Genomic DNA, 26,263 nt, shown 5'->3' on the forward strand with positions numbered 1-26,263 from the left:
TCAAAGTTGCTTCAAATTTTACTCTTCCTCCTTAAATACTTTTTAATTACAAATAGGACAAGACAACAGATACAAACATGTTTGTGCAAATTAACTTTAAACAAACAGTATGGCTTAAAAATCATCAATTATTTCTGCATCATAATCATAGTACATTGATTGGTCTGATTTAAACACCACAATATAACTCAGAATGACTCAAACATGTTATAAAATGCCATGCAAATGCACAGAATACATTTGTTCTAAGTATATGTGATGTTGAAACATTTTTAATTAACAAAAGTTTTAAGAATGCTATACCAATAATAAAGGTATAAAATTAAACGTTCCACAAAGATTCTGAACATTAATATTATATAAAGAAATAAGACAAAAATAAAGTTAATTTATTTACTTAACATATCTACCCTTTTTCTTTGTAGAAATTTTATCTAAATAGGTAATGACCTAGTCTTCATTTCAAAGCCATTTTAAAAAATTGTCTTAAAAACAAGATCCTGATTCATAAATCTGTTTTTAAAAAGTTAAATCAGGACAGTGAAATTTGTACATGCATAAAAACCCCAAGTTGTCACTGAAATTTTAAAATTTCCAAAAAAATCTAATAAACCATCAACCTGAGTTACAAACTAGCATGGCTATATGCTACAATTCAAACACCAGAACCTTAATCCTATATACATTACTAAATCAAGAAAAAAATGTTTTATAATTACAGTTCCAAAGGTTTAGTTGTTGGCAGTAGCTGAACCTTTGCTATTGGATTCTTTGGAGAACCTTTATACCAAACCCTTTCTCTTCCTGATGGTTTTCTGATAACATTATCTTGTGTATTAACAGATTTTAAAGATTCATGATTAGTTAGGTCATCTAAAACTGACTTGATCTGGCTACCACGTATCACATTCTGTTTGGAAATTCTTGTAGGTCTCAGAGAAGTATTCCATGAATCTGTATGTCGTTTCACTTTTGAGCAAGGTTTAGAAGATAACTCTATACCTGATTTGGAAGTCAGCTCTGAGCTTGACTGGTTACATGGCATAGCCTTTTGTTCTTGCTTATGATCTGAATGAAAAAGAGCAGTTGAATTGTTTGACATGTTCTCTATATAAGAAAGATCACTATCACAGCTCATGGATTTAACCAATGGGGAAGACATCTCTCTAAAACTGGCCAACCTCCCAGATTGTCTATGCATTTCTATTAAAGAATTTATCCTTCTGACAGACTGACGAACAGGAGTACGCTGAAATTTCAGAGGTGACTTAACTTTGCTTTCAGTGCTCGAATCATTTAATGACAGCTTATTAAACCAATGTATGTGATCTGAAACCTTTCCATGATCAGTTATCTGAACATTCTGCATAAGAGTTTTATCACAAGTTTGTACCAATGGCTGCTGCTGCTGAAAAGTTCTTCTGTTCCTAGGCTCTAGTAATTTTGATGTATGACAAGCAATTTGTTGTGATGATTTAGCGACAACTTCCTCAGAATTTGAGCAACTCAATTCATTTTCTTCAATTTTAGTCTCTTCAGTTGCAATAATTTCTTTGTCCCTGAGGAGTTCTTGTATTGTTTGGTCATTCCTAGGAAATTCTTGCTTATTTAAATAGTCCTTGGGCATATTTAAATGAATATTCTCATCTGACTTAATTGTTTTCTGAATTGCATGACATTCCATAGTTGTATCTTCTGCCAAATTTTGAATTTGATTTACTGAGAAGTTTTGCTCTGAAACAATGGAATCTTTTTTATTCATATGATTTTCATCATGCTTTTCCTTAGATAATATTGTCTTTTCATGATCATCTTTAGCCTCAAATAGATTCTTATGTGGACTAAATTCTAAATTAGGTACTTCATTTAATTTTTCTTTCTTTGAATCAAATTCTGATGGAGGATTGTCACTTATCAAAGCATTAAGGTTACTTCCAGATTCAGAAAATGCTTTCTGAATTTTCACTAAAGTTTCTGTGGTTAAATTATTTTCATCTCCACTAAGAGAGTTTCCAGTTAGGCTGTTTTCAAGCTTATCATTTACATTAATATCTGGGAATTCACAAGGAAATTCAGGCGGTATTTCAACCCTAAGAACAGGTTTGGAAGGATTGCTTTCCTTGTTCAAAGTTTCCAGAAGAAGTGATATGTCATTTGTCCTAATTTCTTGAAAATTGGTATCATTAGGTCCAGTCCAAGACATTCGATAATTTACATCATCTGTTTGTTCTGGAGTCAACAAATTTTCCTCAGATTTGCTGATTCGCTTTGACCCTAAAAATGGAATAGTTCAGAAATTAAATACATATACCTTAATTTATGAGACACCAAAGTTATCAGCAGTTCACTTTTTCCCAAAGCTTCTACATTAAAATAGTTGAATCCAGTATTGTACACAGAAATATTGTTAAAATGAGAAAGTTGAATACCATTTTATCAGACAAATTGTCAAATATTCATAAAAAAAAATCACTAGGACAAATATTTTGCATGAATATTAGAATCAATGCCAATGTAATTACAAATTATCTTTTCCTTTGTAATATTTTTCCAGGTTTTTTGGTTTTTTTTTTTAGTAAATTATAAAAATGTTCGGTATACCTTTCTTTGTTAATCTTTCATCAACATCAGGGCTGAAAAGCAGTCCAGTTTTTACAGATTCAATCCTGTTTTTAAAATCTTGTTGATTTGCAAGTCTTCGTCCAACATGTTCATATCTATTCAAACCAGAACATCTGTTCTTTTGAGAAAAACAAATTTTAAAAGCTTAAGTTATGAAATTAATTAATCAATGACAAATTATAAGGTAAAGTGAAACAATGGTTTCAGAAAAATGGGTTGATGATTTAGACATCAAGACATAGTAAATGCAAATTAGAACAAAGGATCTTTTCTAGCTCTGTGGAGAAAGAAGGAATTTACAGCCAGAGAACTACAGTATAGTATGAAAAGCAAAATGGATAATTTTAATTATATTAAGGGATCTGATAAGTCTCCTTTATAAAAGAGAGAGAACTGATCCAAATTTATAATACAAGCCATTCTCCAATTGACAAAGGATATGAATTGGTCAAAGGATATGAATGGACAATTTTCAGATGAAGAAATTAAAACCATTTCTAGTCATATGAAAAAAACCGCTCTAAATCACTACTGATCACAGAAATGCAAATTAAGACAATTCTGAAGTACCACTACATATCTCTCAGAACGGCTTAGATAACAGCAAAAGATAAATGATCATATTGGATGGAATGTGGAAAAACTAGGACACTAATGCATTACTGGTGAAATTATAATCTGATCCAGCCATTTTGATGAACAAAAATGAACTATGCCCAAAAGGCTATAAAATTATGCATACCCTTTGATCTAGCAGTGTTACTACTGGGTCGGTATTCCAAAGAGATCATAAAAGAGTACATACGTACAAAAATGTTTGTAGCAGCTTTTTTACAATAGCAAGAAAATGGAAATTTAGTGGATGTCCCTCACTTGAGGAATCACTGAATAAGTTTTAGTATATGAATGTGATGGAATATTATTGTTCTATAAAAAATGATGAGAAAACTGATTTCAGAAAAGTCTGGGAAGACTTACATGAACTGATGCTGACTGAAGTGAGCAGAAACAAGAGGACATTGTACACAGCAATAAGATTATGTGATGATCAGTTGTGATGGACTTGGCTATTTTCAACAATGCAGTGATTCAAGGTAATTCCAATAGACTTGGGATGGAAAATGCTATTCTGCATCCAGAGAGAGAACTAAGGAGACTAAATATGGATGAAAGTATAATATTTTCACCTTTTTTTGTCCAACTTTTTTCTTTCTTATGGTTTTTCCCTTTTGATCTGGTTTTTCTTGCCCATGACAAATATGGAAATATATTTTTTAAAACTGGATATATTTAACCTGTATCAGATTACTTGCTGTCTTGGGGAAGGGAGAGCTAAGGGAGGGAGAGAGAACAATTTGGAAGACAAAGTCTTCCAAAAATGAATGCTGAAAACTATCTTTACAGGAATTTGGAAAAATAAAATATCAAAAAGTGTTTTTAGAAAAAGAATATGACTGAGAATAATTGTATGAAGAATTGCTTCAAATCACTAATAGTAAGAAAAAAAAGTCACTAATAGTGACTCACTAATAGTAAGAAAAAAAAATTTCATTTTATGTCTAGAAAAATTAATGTAAACATTGGTAAGTCAAAATTGGAAGAGTTGTGGAAAAACAAGCATATTAAAGCTATCAGGAAAGGATACAAAACCATGTTCTTTGTGTAGCAAAGAAGTAGAAACAAGGAATGCCAAAAAATATCTATATAGTGTGAGTGGCAGAGAAGCACATAAATGAGGCATATATTTTCAGATATGGCCACCATTTTGATTTATTTTGTTTGATCATGCAAGGCAGGGCATTTTTTTTTGAGACACCAAAGTTATCAGTTCACTTTTTCCCAAAGCTTCTACATTAAAATAGTTGAATCCAGTATTGTACACAGAAATATTGTTAAAATGAGAAAGTTGAATACCATTTCTGAATACAGAAATTTTTTCATTCTATTTTTGAACAGGGATAAGGAAGAGATACCCTGCTTCCCCCCACATATATATGTACATATGTATACATGCATATTAAGTATTATGTGTGTATATACATATATTGAAGCAAAGATCAGTGAAACATTAAAAAATATGCAAGAGATCAAAACCAGAAATTCAGAAGGGACAGAACAGTTGTTACTATCATGTTAAGTTTAACATTTACTTAAAAAAAAAAAAAAAACACTTGCAATAGTTTATAGTTTTATGTACCATCTTCATTTTTGTTCTTTGTATATTGAAATGTTTGTTTAAATTCATAAAAAAAAATTTTTAAATTAAAAAACAGGCCAATACTATATTGTTATGGAAGCTGTTACATCCATTTTGAAAAGAAGCAATTTAGAAACAGTTTAAATGACTAAAATGTCCATATTTTCTATCCTAGAGATGCCAGGGATATATCCCAAATAAGTCAAAGACAAAAAAAGGTCCCAAATATACAAACATATTAGTCTGAGCACTTTTTGTAGTACAAAAGAATTGAAAACAAAACAGATACCCCATCAACTAGGAAGTGCATAAGCAAATACAAGAATATAATGGAATAGTGGCATAATCATGGTAAAAAAAATTGTTAGTATAAAGGATACAGAGAAATATGAAGCTTTATATGAAATAATGGCAAAGTAGACAGAACAAAAAATGTTATACATGATAACAACAATGAACAACAAAACAAAATAAAGAAAACTGAATTTGGCAAAATTGTAATGACCAAAGAAAGATGTGAAAAAATGCATCTCTTTCCCTCTTTTTTTTAGATATTGAAGACTATGTACATAGGATACCATATACAATGTCAGACGTTGCTGGTGTGTGTTTGGCTGAAATAGTTTCTTATTGTGTTATTCAGGACAGTACCAAAAAAGAAGGTAAGGGATATACTGGAAAATAAAAAGCAAATAAAATAAAAATGCTCAAAACTTTAAAAATGAACTATGAATTCTTTAAAACACCTTGGACATAAAGTGCAAATTTTACTTATGGATTACAAAACATTTGTGTATTTTTAATGGCATTAAATGGTATTTGTGGCTGATTTGTTGCTTTCTTCATTTGTTTTTAATTGAGGCAATTGGGGATAAGTGGAGTGTCAAGTATCTGAAGTCATATTTAAACATAGGTTCTCCTGACTTCAAGATAGGTGCTCAATTCACATTGCCACCTTGCTGCTGCATTTTGTTTGTTTTTTCAAATTAGTCAACTAAAATTTTATTCAAGATGAATGAATAAGGGGATGAAAGATACTTACTACATCTCTGCTACTTTTCTTCAGGCTAAACTTGAGGCGGAGAGATCTTCGGACCTTTTCCTTACGACTTATCTTAGGGGAAAAGCAACCAGCCTTTCCTGACTCTACCCTAAAAAAATATTTTTTGGAGAATGAAGAAAAAAAGCAAATTTTGAAAACAAAATGATCCAAGTTGCATATATTGCCAACAATATTCTTTTTGGGAGATTAAAATTTAAAACAAAATTCCATAATAGGTTTTAGTGCTCATCTCCTAAAAGAATAAAAATACCAGCTACTTAATCGAGAAGTCCTAGCTATGTGATACCTTTGACAAATCATAGCTTGATGCCAATTTCCTCATCTTTTATAATGAGGATTTGGACCAGATGGTTTCTAGGGTTTAAACTGGATCTACACAATTTATAAGTAATGAGAATATGAAAACTTTGTGTAGCAAATTAATGTGCTTCTGATACGAACTATTCAGTTCTTCAAACTTGGGAAAAAATATTTTAAAATTACAAATAAGACATTTAAGATTATAAACTACAGGACAAAAGAGACAAGATTTTAATTAAGCAGAAGTGGTTTTTAAATCGAAAATCTTTGATTTGGGAGGGGGAAGGAAAAATGTTCTTGATTAGTAAGAGCATATTGAAAGGGAAATTTTCAAAATGTTTTGAATAATAAAACATTTTATATTATATTAGTTTGTCAAAACTAATAGTTATGTTAGTTTGTCAAAACAATAAGTAAAAGTAAACTATCAAATTCATTTAAACTAAGTTTTATTGGATAAGTTAACTACTGAAGCAACTTACCTGCATACTTTTTTGCTTGCAATTCTTTTACTTCGCCTCTGAACACCTGTATTGAACAGATGATTACCACTGATGGCTATAGGGGAGATGGAACTCTGGGAAGATGCACCAGGACTTTCTTCAAATTGAACTGTAAAAGTAGCATGACATATAACTTTGTGATTTTTTTTTAAAATCAGAAAACATAATACTAATTTTTCAATATCAAAATATTTTTAAGCTTTGGCTCAATAAAGATTTTCCTTTTACATAAAAAACTAGTTAATTTATTATCCTTAAACTTTAGGAGGATCAAGAATATATTTGTTTGAAATTCTGCTAATAACATATGGAATAAGTCACATATAAAAATTTTGACTTAATATACCCAGGGGAGAATATCACATTCTGTTGGTTTAGAAGATCATGGTAATAAACCAGTTGGATCTTCCTATATTTTTTCTCTTTGGTTTAAATTCAGTCTCTAGATCCTCTTCTGATCTGAGTGCCACTTTCAGTTTCCTTTGCTGAAACATGTCCTACTTCTAATCATGTAAATTCTCCAAGTCTCTGCCCTAGGTTCTTCTATTGCTGTCTTTCAATTTTTCTCTATTTAAACATCTACCACAGTTCAACTGTCCCTCATTTTTTCCTGAAATATTAAAATAGCCTAATCATACTCCTAGCTTTTTTCCTCTTTCCAATGCAGCCTCCAAAATTATCTTCCTATAACACATGTCACTCCCTTAACAAGTTTTAGTACCTTTGGGGAAAAAAATATAAAATTCTCAGCATGATATTTAAAGTTTTTCACAATCTACCTTTATAGATATTTCCTAATACTCTCCTCCTTCAAGAAATCTGTATTTCACTGTCCCATTTGTTGTCCTAGAACTTGGTAACCCATTTCTGGCCTCCAACCCTTTGAGTGAAATGCATTCCCTCCTTATTTTGGCTTCTTACATATCTACCTTCTTTCAAGAATCGGGTGAGGAGATATTCCTATGGGAAAGCTATTCATAATCCTCCTGGTTGTTACTGCTTTCTCTCCCTCACCAAGTTACCTCATATTTTATTTGTTTACTTACTTATCTTCCTTGGTAGAGGTTAAATTCCCCAAAGGTAGAGACTTTTACATTTTAGTCTTTGAAAAGTCAGTGTCATAAAACTGAAGAATATATGGTAGTATGTAAGGTATAAGAAGATTGGAAAGAGGCAAAATATTGGTATGATGGAATGTGGGAACTCGGTGGGAACCGAGTGATTCCCAACACCGCATTTTCATTCTTTTTGTTGCTGTTTGCTTGCATTTTATTTTCTCTTTTTTTTCCTGTTTGATTTGATGTTTCTTATGCCCAAGATAATTGTATAAATATGTATGCATATATTGGATTTAATATATATTTTTGCCATGTTGAACATATACTGGATTATTTGCAATCTAGGAGAAGGGGAATTGGAACACAAGGTTTTGCAAGGGTTAATGTTGAAAAATTATCTATGCATATATTTTGAAAATAAAAAGCTTTAATTTAAAAAAAAAGGGGGGAAGAGCAGTATTGGTCAAATGAAAAAGGAGGTAAAAAGGAAGTACATGAAAGTTCTCAAAAAAATAATTCCTTAAAAATCAAAAATGGAAACTAATGAATCTATGAGATAGTAAGAAACAATAAAACAAAATCAAAAGAAGGAAAAAATATAAGAAATTATGAACTATGTCTTTGGAAAAATAACTGACCTAAAAAATAGATCAAAATGAAATCACTTAAGAATTACTGAACTTCCTGAAAACCATTTTCAAAAATAGAGCCTGGACATCGTTTTTCAAGAAATTACCCAGGAAATTTGCCTTGATATTTCATAACTAGAGGATAAAATAGAAATTCAAAGAATCCACTGAAAAAAGATCCCCAAATGAAAATTCCCAGGAGTACTACTGTCAAATTCCAGAGCTTCCAGGTCAAGAAGAAAATATTACAAGCAGCCAGAAACAAACAATTCAAATATTTTGGAATCTTAGTCAGGACCACACAAAATTTAGCAGCTTCTACATTAAAGGATCAGAAGACTTACAATATTATACTACTACTTCCTGAAACAACCCATTCTATTTTTGGGTGGCTCTAAGGAAAATTCAATTCAAGTCAATAAATATTAAGTGACTATTCAGAAAGCAGTTAGGTGGCACAGTGGGATGAGCACTGGGGTTGGAATCAGGAAGACACATCTTCAAGTTCAAATATGAACTTAATTAGTCACTTAACCTTGTTTGTCTCAGTTTCCTCACCTGTAAAATGAGCTGGAGAAGGAATAGCAAGCTATTCCAGTATCTTTGCCAAGAAAACCCCAAATGGTGTCTAAGAAGAGTCTGACACAACTGAAATGACTCAACTACTATGTGAAAGTTACTAGGCATATAATATCATGTCCTCAAGGAATTTATATTCTACTGTGAGAAATCAATATACACAAATAAATAATATTTTAGCAGTGGAAGGGGAATTAGGAAAAGTTATCTAGAATACTGGAGCTATGCTCCAAAGGAAGACAGGGACTCTAAAAAGAAGAGTCAAGGAGGGAATGTATTCCCTAATGAGACACCTTTTTCAAAGGCATGAGTTGGAAGACAAAATGTTATTATATATAATAGGAATGATTAGGTCACTTTGATTGGAACAGAGAAAGTATAAAGGGGAATAATGGAAATAAAACTGGTAGGTTCCAGAGAACATGAAAAAAGACACTATCAGTACTAGAGATGGTGACAAGAAAGATACTATCTTCTGAGGAGAACTAAGTTTATGTTATTGCAAAATTTTTAAAATAAAAAATAAAAATTGAGAAACAGGAATTAAAGAAAATAATGTGGGATCTTTAAAATACAAAGGAATAACTGAGCAAAAAAGGATTATGGGACAGTAAGACTAATATTTTCCCCCTTTGGACTAAATCACAGGAATGATGGAAGTAAAAGCTCAGAATTATCCATAACAGAAAAAAAAAATGACTATTTGATAAATATTCCTACCCTCTAGTGTTCTCTTCATTGCTTCTGCCTCCCAGACAGGCAAAGAATCTCACACTTCTGGCAGCAATGAAAGAATAATCTAGCTACTAGGCTAAATTCATGCTTTAAACTCATCTTGAATTTTCATCCCCAAATCCTAGCTATCATCCAGTGTGTTAGCTATTCCTCCCAGCTTTGTGCCATCTGTGCTTTGATAAATAGATACACATTCATTTATCCAACAAGCATTATTATATTTTAGTTATAGTCACAGATTCAAGATAGGGATATAAAAATACTACAGTCCTTATCTTCAAGGTTTACAATTTTATAAAAAAGTTACATTCAATTATTTGCTGAATGACTGAAACAATTCACTGGTAGATAAATGAGGTATTACTGGATACATGTCTAACCTTATAATAAAAGTTCTTTGTCTTACCTGATGCAGGTGTTGAAACACTACTGAAGAAACTACTTGGTAACAACTCAAAGTTTAAACTGGCCTTGATGGATTTCCGTTTTTTGCTTGAAAAGCCATGTGAAGAATCTATTGGTAGTTTTCGTTTTATCTTAGGTGTAAGAATCACTGGTGTCACTGATGACAAAGCTGTAATTTAAAAAGTTATGTCTTTTTTCTTCAAGAACAAAGAATCTAAACACCTTAGCATTTAAATCTTTCTGGAAAAAAGGATATTCATTTTTTGAAGTAGATAAGACTAAGGGTCAAATAAATATTACAAAGTAAATGAAGGCTATACAATAGTTTAAAGATGAAAATAAGTTGTAAATATTCACAAAAATCTGGTAAGCAGTACCTTGAAGGTCAATCAACTGGTGAAGTAAGATACTGCATATTATACAAACAAGCATATTATGTAAAACAGTTGCACTCAAAAGTTGAGCCAAAAATTTATTGAAAAATTATTTTGAACTTGAACTTTATGAACAACTCTTCTGAAGTTATACCTATTCTGTTGTATTTTCCAAACTAAATTGCACAAGAAATGAAACATGAACTAGTTCAACTTCCTGGTATAGAATAAATTATAAAAATGAGTACATACATTTTATTTGTAAGAATGTGAAATCCAAAGTTTAGTAGGCAACCCACATGAGCTATGTTATATATTTAGCAGTATGTGGTTATGAAGAGACAGAAAACTATTTAAAACAGATTAAATTATGAACAAGACCTTATTTTGTAACCTCAGAACTTCTATTACAATAGGATCAGATCACTTAGCAGCACTGAGACTTATACATAAGTGTCTAAATGAGGGGATTTTCTATATAAGGGGCTCTGGAATTGTGGCCTCACACGAAATTCTTGGATAGAACCAGGGATTCATGAACTTGAATAGGAAAATTACATTACATCTTTATTTCAATATCATTGGTATCCTTTGTAATCCCATGTATTTCATTAATGTTTTTTAAACAAATATTGGGACCTGTATGTGCACGAATGTTTGTGGCAGCCCTTTTTGTAGTGGCTAGAAACTGGAAACTGAATGGATGTCCATCAGTTGGAGAATGGCTGAATAAATTGTGGTATATGAAAATTATGGAATATTACTGTTCTGTAAGAAATGACCAACGGGATGATTTCAGAAAGGCCTGGAGAGTCTTACACGAACTGATGCTGAGTGAAATGAGAAGGACCAGGAGATCATTATATACTTCAACAACAATACTAGATGATGACCAGTTCTGATGGATCAGGCCATCCTCAGCAACGAGATCAACCAAATCATTTCTAATGGAGCAGTAATGAACTGAACTAGCTATGCCCAGAAAAAGAACTCTGGGAGATGACTAAAAACCATTACATTGAATTCCCAATCCCTATATTTATGCACACCTGCATTTTTGATTTCCTTCACAAGCTAATTGTACAATAATTCAGAGGTCTGATTCTTTTTGTACAGCAAAATAATGTTTTGGTCATGTATACTTATTGTGTATCTAAGTTATATTTTAATATATTTAACATCTACTGGTCATCCTGCCATCTAGGGGAGGGGGTGGGGGGGGTAAGAGGTGAAAAATTGGAACAAGAGGTTTGGCAATTGTTAATGCTGTAAAGTTACCCATGTATATATCCAGTAAATAAAAGGCTATTAAATAAAAACAAAACAAAACAAAACAAAACAAAACAAAACAAAATATTGGAATAAGTATATACCTATATATGTAGATATAAATTTTACCAAACTACCAATAGGGTCCAGATTAAAACTCCTCCCATGTGCAGTATCCCCACTACTTTATTTGGCATTATGCTGACAATATTTTCCTTACTATTAAAAAAACCAAATAAATTGTCAGAGAACAAAATTAAAAACATTACAAAAGCTTCTTTCTATTACTATTACATAGAATACTTACCAATTTTCTCTTGCTGAGGTGTAGTAGAAGGTGTTTTATTTGATTTAAGCTTATTCAATGCTCCACTAACAAAATCTGAAATGCAGGACACATAGAAGCAATCATGATTTGCTCTATTAATATGCAATTAATATTTATGTCTTAATAAAAAAACAAATTGCATCAGCATATAAATTTTAACTAGGTCATAAGAAAAGTAGACAACTGATACCAAGCAATAATGAAATGCAAAGAAATTTTGCATGTTTCAAAAGATAATAAGACAGGCTATATTTCAATTAGAATAAAGTTGATTTATGAGTGTTTCTCAGTAGGAAAAAAAAATCAGAAAGGTACTCTTCTGGAAAAATGCTAGTTGATAACTAAATGAAACTGGTGACAAAGGTGTGAATTTTCTGAAACAAGATTTTGGAGTTTTAAAGTGAAACAATGTATTTTAAGGTCAGACACTATTAATAATTCACATTTATGTAGCATTTTAAAGTTTTAGTGTTTTCCTCATAACTCTGCTTATTGAGAGACGCAACATATTTTAAAATTTGTTTAAAATAATCAGTAAATGTTGATTTGCAAAGTAAATTTTCCTGGATTCGTTTCCAAATAATCTACCCTTTGAAGAGGTATAAAGTACTAAAGAAACCAGGCCACTCTGGTGATAAAGGACAAATTCTACTTTAAAAAACCAAAAGTAAAAACAATTCTCATTCTGCTTAAACTGAGGAGTAGAGATAAGTTGATTTGATAGGTATCCATAAATTTTTAACTAGAAAAATGAAATCATTCTAAAATATTAAACATTTCTTACCTATAAGCTAACTTAAGGACATTAGACATTTTGTTGCTAAATAATTTTAGAGCAGTTAACTCTAAGGAAGATATAGAACAATTATTTTTGCCAGACAAACTTATTAAAATGAAATAGACAAGACTATTGCAACCAGGGAGAAGGCTCTCCCTCTTTAATTCTAACACACAAGAGGAGTTCATTCATGACCCCCATTTGGGTTGCTTTAATACTTCATTTCTATGGCTTTAAAGAGCATAGTTTCAATCTGGGCTTAAGAGTATACCTAATGATCAACAAGAAACTACTGAGCATGATATTCTCCCCTTCAATATATGTATGTATGTATGTATGTATGTATATATATATATATATATATATATATATATATATATATAATAGTTTAAAGTACAACGACTATTTTAATAGTGTCTAGAGATCTCATATAAATTGTATATAAGCAATTGGCATTGTAAAATAAAGCAATTTACATTTAGAAGACCTGTATTCAAATATTGGAGTATGCTAACAGGTAGTTTCTGGCTTCACTGTTTATTCAGTGACAATATTGACATGTTAATTATATGTAAACAAGTCAACATTTATATCTTATCTCACAATGTTGTCTAGAATGAAATAATACAATCCACATAACCACTAAAGGAGATTTGTGTCATACTATTTGCCAGTATTACTTTTTTTGATTCAGGATATTATTTAAAATACTAAATAACCCAGATGTTACCAAAGATTAAATTCTGGCTTATCTGAAATTAACCAGTTAGGCAGGGGACAAGAAGAAGAGGGATGCCAATCTCTTGAAAACAATATTTCATTGCTTCTGAGCAAGTAACAAAATACCTAAAACTACTTAACCAGAACAAAACATAAAAGCGTAGCCTTTGCTAAAACAATAGATCTGAGAGAGATGGCACTATTAAGTGAACAATATGAAGGGAAAACTTGGTCTTGTTGATGGTTGATACAAACTCCCTGGGCCTTCAAGGGATGTCACCCCATGATCATATTCATGAACAGATCTGGCATAAACTCAGAATGTAGAAGATTTAAGCTTCCTCCTAGAAAAACTGAGGGTAAATTTATGAAACTGAATACTTAAGCTAGAGTTATGAATATTCAGGAAATGCTAGGATACAATCTAACAGGAAAGTGACCTTGTACTGATAAGTTTGGGTTGCAATGGCTGGGTGTAAATATATAATATCTTTTGACACAGAGTGGGGTATAAAAAACTAAAAGGACATAGGGCACTCCTCCTTTTCCTCCCCAGTAACCTAAGCAGGATATATCTGTCACGCTGCATTTCCCCAACTCCAGGGGTAACTGAAAAAAAGAAAAAAATGGAAAAAGATAGCCAAAATTAGGCAAAAGGACAATAGGCCTTTATAGTAAAGTTGAAAAAAGAACAAAATCAATCTTCATACAATTGTATAATCCATAGGTAAAAGGAATCTTAGAAGTAACTTGAAGATATCTTTATCGGTCCTGGAGACAATGTAGAGCTCCTCTTGCTGCCCCAAGGAAAGAAGGTATATAGGTACATAGAAAGGAGGGAAAAACAAAATGATTCAGCTCACTTAATTATGCTATTTTTCTTCTTGTTTGTCATTCAGTTTTTTATCCATGTGCTTATCTGCTCTTTCTGCATTTAATTCAACAAACACATATTAAGCACTCATCACATACCATGCATATAAATCATGTAGATTTTTAGGGTTGACCTTTAACTCTGGCATTTTGACATATATAATCGTGCTATCTTTAAAAATAGAAAGAAGCTGTGTTTAAATTTTTATGTTTGTGTTGTTAAATATTATTTCCATTATACCATTACACTGATCAAACCTTCAAATTGAAGCACATTACTTACATTAGAAAATCTAAGATTAGCATTAAATTCTCCAAGATCTTCTTGTCTAATTTTATTCCTTATTGCTCTTCCACTTAAACCTTCATTTAAAGTAAGTTTTCTCATTGTTTCATAAATATAACATGCTCACCCACACTGGAATTTCTTCATCCAAACTAATTATTACTCATTTTTGAATATCTATATAAAATTCCAATGAATCTTTCCTAACTACTTCAAGTTTATGACACTTTGTAGCTATGCTAGTCATTTAACATAATCTTATATTTTTCATATTAACATTTATAACTTTTTATAACTAGAATTCTGTAGACCCAAGTTCTATCTTTATGACATCTTGGGCAAGTCACTTAACCTATATGGAGCAGTCTCCCCATCAGTAAAATAAGGAGTCTAGAATAGGTCCCATTTCTACCTCAATTCTTTAATTTTATGAGTCTATATCTTATCTATCCAACTAAATTGTATATAAAGAGGGGTAATAATCTTATATTTCTTTACATCTCCCACAGCCCTTAACATACATAAAACAAATTTCTGTTGGAATACATTTTAGATAATAAAAACTTCCATGTTTAGGTCCAAAATTATAATACTCACCACCTACACTCTGTCTTCTCTTTCTCTTATGTTCAACAGGAGATTCATATTCACCTTCTTCATAGCCCTCAAGTGATGGAGTACAACTGGGGCCATCAATACCCAACATGACTGGTATCTTTTCTAAGATAAACTCTGGCACACGCCCTAAAGGACAGCATTGACAGCATTAACAACATTGTAATGTGTTACTTTCAAAATAAAGATATTATACACTGAACTTGTCATAGAACAGCAACATAAATCTTTTAAGATTCAGACTAGAAGGAACTTTCACAAGTCATCTGATTTGCCCATTTCATTTTATGGATGATAAAATTGAGAGAGTGGTTAAAGGTCATGTAAGGAGCAAGCAAAAGAGGTGGGAGCTCTCTGAGCCTAAATCCTCTCAGTCCAGTGCTTTTTTCTTCTATTATCATGCTGCCTCACAAGTTTCAGTGCTCACTTAGAAGAAGCTGGCAAACAAAACAAAATCCATATTTAAGACATTTCACCTCTTCTTACCAATATCAGCTGCGTGATCAATCAGGGTCTTTACCACTGCAGCATGCAGGCGAAGCTTTTTTTCTGTATTGACTGACATTTTTTCATGTCCATCACTTGATTGTAAAAGGTTTGGAGCAAATATTACTGCAAGATTACTACTATCCATCTTATTCTCACTGGCCCTTAAAAAAAAAAAAAAGTTTTATTAAATGTAGCCAAAATTTAAAGAGACAATTTCAATAATCTAATAGGTATATTTGTAGAGATCCTTACTTTATTGGCTATGTGTAAGGAAAAATACTAAATCTTTTCAGAAATTAACCAAGAAATACGAAATTTAAAATCTTCTAAATAGCCAAAATAATTTATAAAGTGCATACATATAAAACTAATATTTTTTTGATAACCAAGCTTCTCAAAATCCTTATTCAGTGCTTCCTCTTATTTAACACATAATTGTAACAAATTGCATTTGGTTTCAACATTTACTGTTCTTTATACAGCCAAACAGAAAGAGTGAGAAGAGCTACTATACATAACACAAAAATAACGGTAAGAAGTGACAAATAATAGCAAAGAATGAAATAGAAAAATCATTAAAATTGCCTTGCACCAACAGGTCCCTGGGGATCACTATATTATGGCATAGCAATATTGATATTCAAACTGATAGTGAAAAATTATATTCCATTTCAGAAGATAAGGACACATATAAATTTTAGGAAATATTTCCATCCCAAATAGTTGAAATAAAAAGGGTTGGGTATTTAAAATTATAAATGATTAGCTATTTAGAACAAATTCCTAAAAATTCCCCATAGCTAAAATTTTTCTCTACTTGATCTTTACTTACCTAAGAGAAACATTCCTGAGAAAGTTAAAGAAGTATCTTAATATATAAATTATACTATCAGACATAAGACAAGAGAGCAACATTGTAGCAGTATCCTTCTCCTCTGTTTCCAACTGTTGAGCTTTGACAAGAGCTTCGTGCAAATCAACAGGAAGAATGGGTTCTGGCAGCTCCCTAAAAAATTGCTTTAGAAGTCCTGCAATATCACACGGAGGTGCAGAAGACAGACAGCTTTCACCATGATCCAATTTGCTCTGAAATAAATTTCAAGTTTTTAGTTTCCTTTGGATTTAAGATCTCATTTTGATCAAAATCTCTGAAAAGAAGTTTTTCTTAGTAAATTTAATCTTTTATTTATTTGCTTCTGGTCACATATTACAAAACACAAAAGACCTAACAATCAAAAATATTTAGTCTCTTTAGGCTATAAGCACTTTCCTCAGAGGAGATAGCCTGTCAAATATCTCTCTGCTGGTCACTCACGCACACTGATATATTACTGAGCTTGGAAATCAGAAGATGTTTCTCTACGTGCAATGTGCTTCACCAACAATTCCTTAGCAATCATTGAATAAATCACATGGATTGTAATGTTAGAGAGAATTCACATGCTAGAAAATCAGACCTTTTGTACATTCATTTATGTTATAACGTCTTAACTGAGACTTTAACAACAAAACCAGAACTAGACAACAGTGAAAAGAAAAAAAAAATTTAGTAAAGGAATATGCTTACCTTCAGTGCTTTCAGACGGATAACAGAACCAGATTTCCTAAAAAGTCCCTCAATATGAACATGTTCTTCTAAAGATGTGCAAGCATCAACGAGAAAACTGACAAAGAAAGATCTTATCAATACATGATCTTACAAAATCACACCATGCTAATATGATTGTCAAAGTACTGATATACTGTGAAATTCCTATTCTGACACTTGACTTATGAATTCTAGATTACTTCCTCTTTGAATAATCTATTCATTGTTCTTATAGGTACCAAAGCTACTACTTTTAGTATAGCCTTTACTCCTATACCAGCACCTCTAAAACCTACTATAACCCTTAGAATTATATTATATAACTACATGCAAATACATACACATGCACACACATATATATTCAAGCACATGCATACCCCAGCAAATTTTTTTGCAATTATATCGCATAAAATATGATCTCTTTTAAATCAATTTAATTCAACATGTTACATTACCCTATGCAAAACATCCTAGACACCACAGACACAAAGGCAAAAAATTTCAACCCCCTTGACATGTATATTATACATATATAGTTGAGTAAAGTGAGAGACAATAAAACTATGTAAAAGGAAAAATAGGTCAGAAAAGGCCTGGTTTAATAATGAAGTAGGAATTTTAAGAGCTAATGGTGAAGAGGGAATATATTATATCTCTGGAAGACAGTTTATGCAAAGGAATGGAGACAGGAGATTGAGTGTACCATAAAGGGGAGTAATAGCAAATGGATTGGAAAGGTAAATTATAATGTTCATTAATGACTACTACAACATAAAGACCCCAATTTGAGATGTCTACAAATTTTTGTACCTTAAAATTTGTACAATTCAAAATTTATATTATATGCTTAATATCATACTTTGCTTACCTTGGAATGTTTCCATATTCTGGTACAAACGACTGGGGTAGTGTAGAAAAAGGTACTCCAAATATTTTCCCCTAAAATGTAAAAGTCATATGCTGTATATATCAAGATAAAAATGTGCAAATATAAGCATTGAATGTATGTTATTTAGAAAGGAAAACAAACTATGTTTTCAGGGAAGGAGTTAAAAAAAAAAAAAAAAAACTAGTTCCTAGTATTCTAAATATTGTCATATTACCTAAAAGGCAACAGATTTTGACGATAGGGCTCTAAAGAATAGTACAACTAGTCTGAAATACTAAACTAAATACATTCTACAAATTATATCTAACAATTATTCTAATGAAGAAGTGATTTGGATCAAATGCTAATACACTTTAAAGTATCATCATTATAAGGACTTGATGTATATTTAATACTTCCAAACTTGTATCTATTAAAATGGACATTTTTCTTAAATTACCTTTTATAGATATGTAAATACTAACCTTGAACAAATTCAAATCATGTAAAAAGCAAAAAATAAAAATTCTACTTCAAATTATCTGTACTATTGTGAACAATAATAGGAAAAGATGGATGAACTTTTTGTGGCTGCTGAATATCATTATTATAAAAGTTACACATTTTCTAACAAAGTTTTTCAAGAGACTAGAATTGGAGACATTGTTGAGGAGGAAGAACACCCAACAATGTTAGAGTCTCCAGTTTGGTGTCTCAGGTATGGTGAAAGAATTCACAAATTTAAGTTTCCAAGATTTATTACACTGCTAATAGTGGACTAAATTCCAAAAGAAGTTAGCAAAGAACTAGGGACAAGAAAATAAATTTATAGAAAAAAGTTAGAAAAACCAGTGCTTCATGTCACTGATATGCTAACTTTATGGCTTAGAGGTAGAGTTGAATAGTGTTCTGGTTCTGACTTTTTCAGCAGGTACAATACCTATAATTGAGGGGGGTTGGGGAAAGGAAGACCTGGAAATGGGTTTTTAGGCCTGAAAGGTCAAATAGCAGACACCCAATTTTATTCTGAGGTGCATCAACTTCAGGCACTTCATTACTGTTGCTCATTTGTCTTAGAAATTGTTATCACTAACAGCCAGCAATATTTATAATCATAACATCCTGGTCATATAGACTAAATTGGAGCAGGATAAACCATGAGAATACATCATTTCCAACTATTCAAGGGTAAGGGTCTTAGAGTTATCATTATATCTCCCCTAAAAGCTACACCACATCAATATTTAAAATAAACCTTAAAAATTCCAATCAATGAACTTTTTGTACAGCTGATATTTCTATCTTCTTTCCTATTATTTTTGATTAGATGATTTTTCTTAACTATTTATAATACCATTTTTTCTTAAAAAAGAAATTTTGTCAGTGGAACAATTTGTGAAAGGCACCCAAGATTCAGTAGTCCTGGATTTTAAGTAATGTCTCCATGTGGCCTTTGACAAGTTACTTCACCTCTTTCAAGACTATTGCCTCACCTGGAAAATGAGGACATTTAGGGACTCATTCAGAAGACATTCCACTGTAAACTTGGAGGATTGAAGAAAATCATTTATAATATTTAAAAAAAAAAAAAATCAATCCATAAACATTTATTAGGTGTTATTATTCCAGGCATTTGGGATAAAAATACAAAATACCTACTCAAGAAATGTACAGTCTAAAGCATGTATGGATGATAAAAAAAAAGTTAAACAAGCATATTTTTTAGAAAAAGGAAAATCAGAAAAAGTTGGAAGGCAAAATATGATATCAGAATTGAAAGAAAAGATTCTAAGAGACAGAGAAAAGGAGTTAATTATAGGCACGTGGAGATGGCAACTACAAAGGAAGAGACAGGCCATATCTAGTAAACAAGGATGACAGACAAGGCTAGTCTGAATGGATTGGGGGAGGAGATTGGTGAGTAATCAACAATGAGGATGAAAAGATAGGCTGTGAAGGACTTTAAAAGTTAAATAGGAGTTTATATTTTATCCTAAAGGTAATAGGAAAGCACTGGAATTTACCGAGTAGGGGCATAACAAGATCACATATGGGCTAAAGGAAAATCACTTTGGCAGCAACATGTAATGTAAGACTAAAGTGTAAAATGGTTTGTAGCAGGAAGAACAATTAAGAGATCAATTTAATAATCTAAATGTGATAAGAAACCTGGGCAGTGCCTTGGCCAGAAATAGGAAAGTTTGGACAGAGAGAAATATAAGACGTTTTGAACCTGTTGATTTGAGATATTTCTGAAACATCAAGTTTTCAAAATCCAGAAACTGACATAATTTTCTGTTCCCCAAGTTTGAAATACCCAATAGACAATGAGTGATGTAGGACAGAAACTCAAGAGAAGAAACCAGAGCAAGGTATAGACTTTTAAGTCATCTATGTAGCCTAAGGGTTGTAAATACCTGTGATTTCACTAAGAGGGAACTTCTAAATGAGGGCACTTTACCAATGTAGAGTGGCATCTTCTCTTTGATTTATAAAGCTTAAGTATCTATCTACAGCACAGATAAGTGACTTGCCAGGAAATCACACAGGAAAGTATAAATCAGAGGCAAGATCTCAGGTCTTCCTGAGCTAAGGTCGGCTTTTAACAATGGCTCTCAAGTCATCTGAATGAAGATAATTAAAACAACCCAGGGAGTAGATGGGATTAGTAAGAGAGAAATTCTTTTGTAACAAACTTTAGGCTCTAGAGAAAGATTCAGTGACAAAAATGAAAACAGCTCCATTTCGAGAAAATTACATTTCATAGGGGAGGAGAAAAGAGTAGAGGGGAAGAAACAGATACATATGTAAATATATAATACATAAAAAATAACTGAAAGGAAGGGAGACCCGGAACTCGAGAATGGAAAACTAAAAAAAGGGTAGGATTACATTTCAGCTAAATTTGAAACAAAGTAAGGGTTACAAGAGGTAAAAAGTTGGGGCAAAGATTTTTTAAGGCACAAGGGATGGTTCTGCAGTGATATGGAAACAAAAGAACGTCAAATAGGATTAGTTTAATCACACAGAGCAAAAAACAGAGAAATGTGTGATAAACTAGAAAAGACTGGCCGATGCCAGTTTTTGAAGAACTTCAAATGACAAAGTAACTGTAGTATTTGATTTTAAATAGAAATCTCTTCAAAAAAAGGAACCACACAGTCATACCCTTGCTTTAACAATCATTTGGTAGTTAAATGTAAGTTGATTTGGAAATGGGAGAAACTTGACCTACAAATAATTGGGAAGCTACTATACTTGTCCAATGTGAGGAGAAAGTTTGAACTAGGATTATGAAATGAAGATTAGAAAGATGTTTTGTAGGTGGAATCTACAAATGGTTGGGCATGGGGATTATGGGGAAATGAAGAATTAAAGGTGATTTCAAGTTCATCAGAAGAATGATTAGAATAGTAGGGCTCTCAAAAGAAACAGAAATTTCAGAGATGGGTGGTTTTTTAGGGAAAGACAGCCTGTGGAACACCCACCAGGAAATGTCTAACAGCTAGTGATTCAGGGCAGGAATTGAGGAGGGAGACTAGGACTAAAGATAACAGATCTAAGTGTAGCTAGGTGAGTGCTATAAGTCTAGTGTTCTTTACACCATAGAATTTAATCCAATGCCTTCAAAAGAATACTTTAAAATTGAGGGCAAGACAATAAGGTGACCATTTTTAGAACACAAATAGTATTAACTTTTGACTATTAGTCTATGTATTGGTATAAATTGTAACCTTTAAGTTTTTGTATTAGAAACTATGAATATGAATCAGTATAAAATGTTACTGCAAACATAAGTTAAATTTTAATAGTTATAAGTTGTTTCATCTCATGCTATATTCTGAATAAATTCCAGGGGCTACTTACCCTGATTTAACACTCCTTTAAAGATATGTATCTTTTATTTATATGACATAACTAGCCATTCTCATATTTAGGCTTTATGTGGCCATTTGTCCAATACAATATGACAGAGTAGTCAGTTTCTATACTTCATGCATGATTTTTTTTAATTATGAAATTCCTAGATTTTATGAATGAAAAAATACCAAGGACTATGTTATGCAAAGCCATCTATTTTTAATCATTTTATTTCACCTTCTTTATTGAAGATATCATGTCTCACACCAAGTACCTAAATCTTTTCCCTCAACTTCCTGAAACCTTTGAAAATGCTGTCTCATAGGTATAAAATCTCAAGTAGAGAGAGACTGAAACAATTGAAGAAACTATCATATTGGTAAATAATCATCAATTGAAACAAAAGCATAAATTTAATTACCCAGTTAAAAATGTTTTATGACAATACAAAGCTAACAATAGCAAAAAAAATAAGTTTGGGCATAGCCTGGAAGATTTCAATTATTATACACTCAAAAAAGTAGCTGCAACAAATGTACACAGAAGGACCACATAAAAGAAGCTATATTAAACACAACTCACAACTATTTCATGTATGTATGTATACATATATATATATATATATATACATATATACATACATAGATGCATACATACATTTATTTATTTATTTCAGGTACTTAGCAAAACGGCTCCTGCACATTTAATAATTTCCATTGAACCATTCAGAAAACACCATTTTAAATGAACAGCCTTTTCTGACAGCCCATAAGCTTCAAAAAATAATGCCACAACTTCTATAAGCCTCAAGTTCTTACCTGAAAAACAAGTAGAAAAACTTTTGATATACCTGTAGTATCCACTCCAAAGGGCTGTTGTAAGGTTCAGGTAAAATCAGGTATATGGAACAATTTGCAAACTTTAAGGCACTATATAAATGTTAGTTATAATCGTAACTCTTGGGATTTTCACCTTATGTTTTATATTTAAAGCATTAGTAACACCAAGGAGTGTCGGGCTAGTAAACAAAAATACCTAAGTTTAGAATCTACCTTGAAGAACAACTGTTTTTCTACAATTCTGTCACTTAATCTCTCACTGGGGCTGTAAAATAATGAATTAGGATGGCTTCTGAGTATCTTTCGGGCTCTAAAAAGGGAGCTAGATGGGTCAATGGAGAGAGCTAGTCAGGAAGAGTTTAATGAGGCTTGATAGCTGTGTGATCCCAAGCAAATCACTTAACTTCTTAACCATTTTGTCTCAGTTTTTCTGATCTCTAAAATGGCGATGATAATAGCACCTTACAGGATTATTGTGAGAATTAAATGAAAGAATAATTGTAAAGGACTTAACACAGTGCCTTGGACATAGCTTTACGTAAATGTTGTTATCCTTTTTTATCTATCCACTTACAAGTGCTTGGTTTATAGTGATTCTTACTAGCTTTCAGATTTCCTCCCTTGGCCTTCTTTCCCCGGACTTACCCCAATATCTACGGCTGGTGATTCCTGCCGTCCGAAATCCAAATGCCCTCTTCCGCCCTTGATCTTTATGCCATAGGCAGCTCGGAGATGTTGCATCAGGGCCAACTTCACCAGCCTCCGGTCCCTCATTCCGGTGCACGAGCTGCCCCCTTCACCCACTCTCCTCCTCCTCGCACTTCTCCGCCTCCACTCCCTGACCTTCCTTAGCCACCAGCACTTCCACTTGCTACAAACCCTCAGCGTGACCGTCTTCAACCGCGCTCCCTTCCGTCCACTTCCAGCACCCCTCCCGGGGCCTTGCCCTCCTCCAGCCACTTCCGCGTCTCTTTTCCCCAATTCCAAGCCCTGGTCTGCTTTTCCACACCACGTTCCTGGCACTGACCGCTCTCTTAAGTCGCTCTCCACGGCTCGTCCACGCTTCTTTCCACTCGCTCCCCACAGACCCGACCACGCTCCCTTTAAGTCGCTTCACACCAACCTTCCCACGCTCCTTCTGAAACACTTCACACCAACCCTTCCACGCTCCTTTCAAGACAACTTCACATCAACCTTCCGCGCTCAGTCGCTTCCCACTAGATGACCTCCCCCCTAGACTCCCACTTCCTGTGTTTCCGCTCACCCTCGCGGCCTTGCCCACGCAGGACCTTCCCGTCTACTGCCCTTTGTCGGCAAGACCCTAAGCTAACGCTTCCTACACCCCGGACACTCCGCGGCACCCTCTTCCCCGCGCTTCCGAGCCCAACCTGCGGCCCAGCCGCGGACTCCTCGAGCTCTTCCAGTCCCGGTCCCCGCCCGGGCTGGTCCCCGCTGTCACCTCGTCCCGCACGCTGAAAGGAGTTCTCTCCGCCCGCCCTCCGTCAGCCTGGCTTCTCCCCGGGCCAGCGCATCCCTGGCCGCTCTCTCTGGCAGAGCGGCCGCCCCACAATCAGAATCCCGAAGCGGCAGTCTCTCACCCCCAGCCCGCCTCGGCAGCCTCGCCAAGAGGTCGCCTCCGCTACCAACACAGCGGCTCAAACGGCAGCGCCGAAGCCCAATGCGCTCTCTGATTGGTCCGCTCCCCATTCAAAATCAGGACCCCAGAGGGCGTCTTATAACGGCCTGACTGAGTGGTAAAGTGGAAGACGGACGCTAAGCCTGATCGGAGGGACGAAACATCTTCTATGGGAACGGGCTCTTTCTTGCCTGATAGTTTCTGGGCAGCGAGGAGTAGTGCAGGACATGAGACGGAAATGACCAAACCTTCCCAATCTGCGCCCCCGCCCCCTGCTCTAGCTACAGCTCACTGCAAATTCTCAGGCAATTAGAAGAGTTACCTCATCATCCATCCACTTAAAACATAGTCAAAGACCCAGAGTGGGGAGGGTCGAGCCAGGTCCTACGGCAAGCCAGAAGAGGTACCTTGTACGCTTTCCTTTTGGGGGGCGACTATTCCTTGAGGAAACCTGATGTCCGTATGTGCGAGCAGAGGCTGGAGGATATCCCCAGTTTCCTCTCGTAACAGCCATTAATTCTACTCAAACCCTTTATTAAGTTCCTGCGCAGGGGCAGGTGCCTGAGAGGCCAGTGGTCCCAAAGGCGGGGAGTCTGCAGGCAAATTCTTCCCGAGTTCTACCCGAGGCGCGAGGCAGAGGCTCTGACCGGTCCGGCGCCTGCTCCCTGTTTGCAGGACAAGTTGAGCGCCACTCCTCACTTAAGACTTCCTTCATCGCCGAGCATCTAGAGGTGGAATTGGGAGAGACCTGCATTTGAGGCCTCCCTCTGACACTTGGTTGCATGATCACAAGCACATTTTTAATCTCTTTGCGTTTTCCATCTGTAAAGCGAGGTTCAGTGTATTCTCCAAGGAAAGGTTCCAAGTAAAATTTCATCTTTACAAGGAGTTTTTCCGGGTCCCTCAGTTCTAGCATCTTCTCTCTGATAGTTATTTCCTATCTGTCCTGTATATAGTTTGTATATGTGTGTATGTTGTCTCCCTCATTAGATTATAACTTTCTTGAGGGTAGAGACTGTCTTTTTCCTTTTTGTATGCCCCACTGGTTAGAGAAGTGCTTGTCATATTGTAGGTGCTTAGTAAATGTTTATTGATTGATTATAAATTGGGAATAATGTAAAAAAAAAAAAAAAAGATTTGTCTAACGTAGATATTTTTAAATTTCAAAATAATTGGTTTTAATTGTAATCCTATATATTTTAAAACATTATTCTTAAAAGGGGGTCCATAGGCTTCACTAGATTGCCAAAGGGATTTTTGACACAGGTAAAAACTTAAGAACCACTGCTTTATAAAGAAAAAAAAATACTTCTTGTGAGAAGGCATCCTATCCCAGTTTCTTGATTATGTCAGTTTTTAAATCCCTGTTCTTGACTTTTTTGAGGGCACCATGTTTCAATTATAAAGGGGAAGAAAACAGCTTGGATCATTAAAAATGCTTTGCAGTCTTCCAAATAGACTCTAGTTTGATTTCTTTTTCTTCCTCCTATCCAATTCTGTATTCCAGCATTGGTCTATCTTAACTGCCCACCTAACACCAAAAAAAAGAAGGGTTAATTCAATGTAACCTCCCTTCAGTTAAGTTTCATTATCTGGGAAATATGCATAATTCACCCATTTCTGTGTGAACTGTTAGAACAAGCTTTTA

The 26,263-nt window shown here is 33.7% G+C and overlaps 1 protein-coding gene across 1 annotated transcript; it reads right to left on the reverse strand.

Annotated features, from left to right (window-relative positions):
• ARHGAP11A (Rho GTPase activating protein 11A) lies at positions 1 to 24,661 on the reverse strand. The gene is made up of 12 exons (XM_031952034.1): positions 23,625 to 24,661; positions 18,280 to 18,350; positions 17,391 to 17,487; positions 16,656 to 16,909; positions 15,821 to 15,984; positions 15,317 to 15,463; positions 12,042 to 12,116; positions 10,093 to 10,260; positions 6,665 to 6,794; positions 5,862 to 5,970; positions 2,602 to 2,740; positions 1 to 2,274 (listed from the first exon to the last, which is right to left on the reverse strand). The coding sequence occupies exons 1-12, from the start codon at positions 23,751 to 23,753 to the stop codon at positions 716 to 718; spliced, it is 3,042 nt and encodes a 1,013-aa protein (XP_031807894.1). The 5' UTR covers positions 23,754 to 24,661; the 3' UTR covers positions 1 to 715.
• Positions 24,662 to 26,263: the final 1,602 nt, after the last annotated feature.

The sequence above is a fragment of the Sarcophilus harrisii genome, chromosome 2 (genome assembly GCF_902635505.1).
Source record: "Sarcophilus harrisii chromosome 2, mSarHar1.11, whole genome shotgun sequence".
NCBI lineage: Eukaryota > Metazoa > Chordata > Mammalia > Dasyuromorphia > Dasyuridae > Sarcophilus > Sarcophilus harrisii.

Bases quoted from the DNA above. Each gene is read 5' to 3' on its own strand.
- ARHGAP11A (XM_031952034.1), bottom strand. From the start codon at position 23,753: ATGAGGGACCGGAGGCTGGTGAAGTTGGCCCTGATGCAACATCTCCGA. The intron at 16,910-17,390 runs GTAAGCATATTC...AATTTATTTCAG, and splicing joins TCCGTCTGAAAGCACTGAAG to AGCAAATTGGATCATGGTGA. The intron at 6,795-10,092 runs GTAAGACAAAGA...CTACTTTTACAG, and splicing joins TGTTTCAACACCTGCATCAG to TTCAATTTGAAGAAAGTCCT.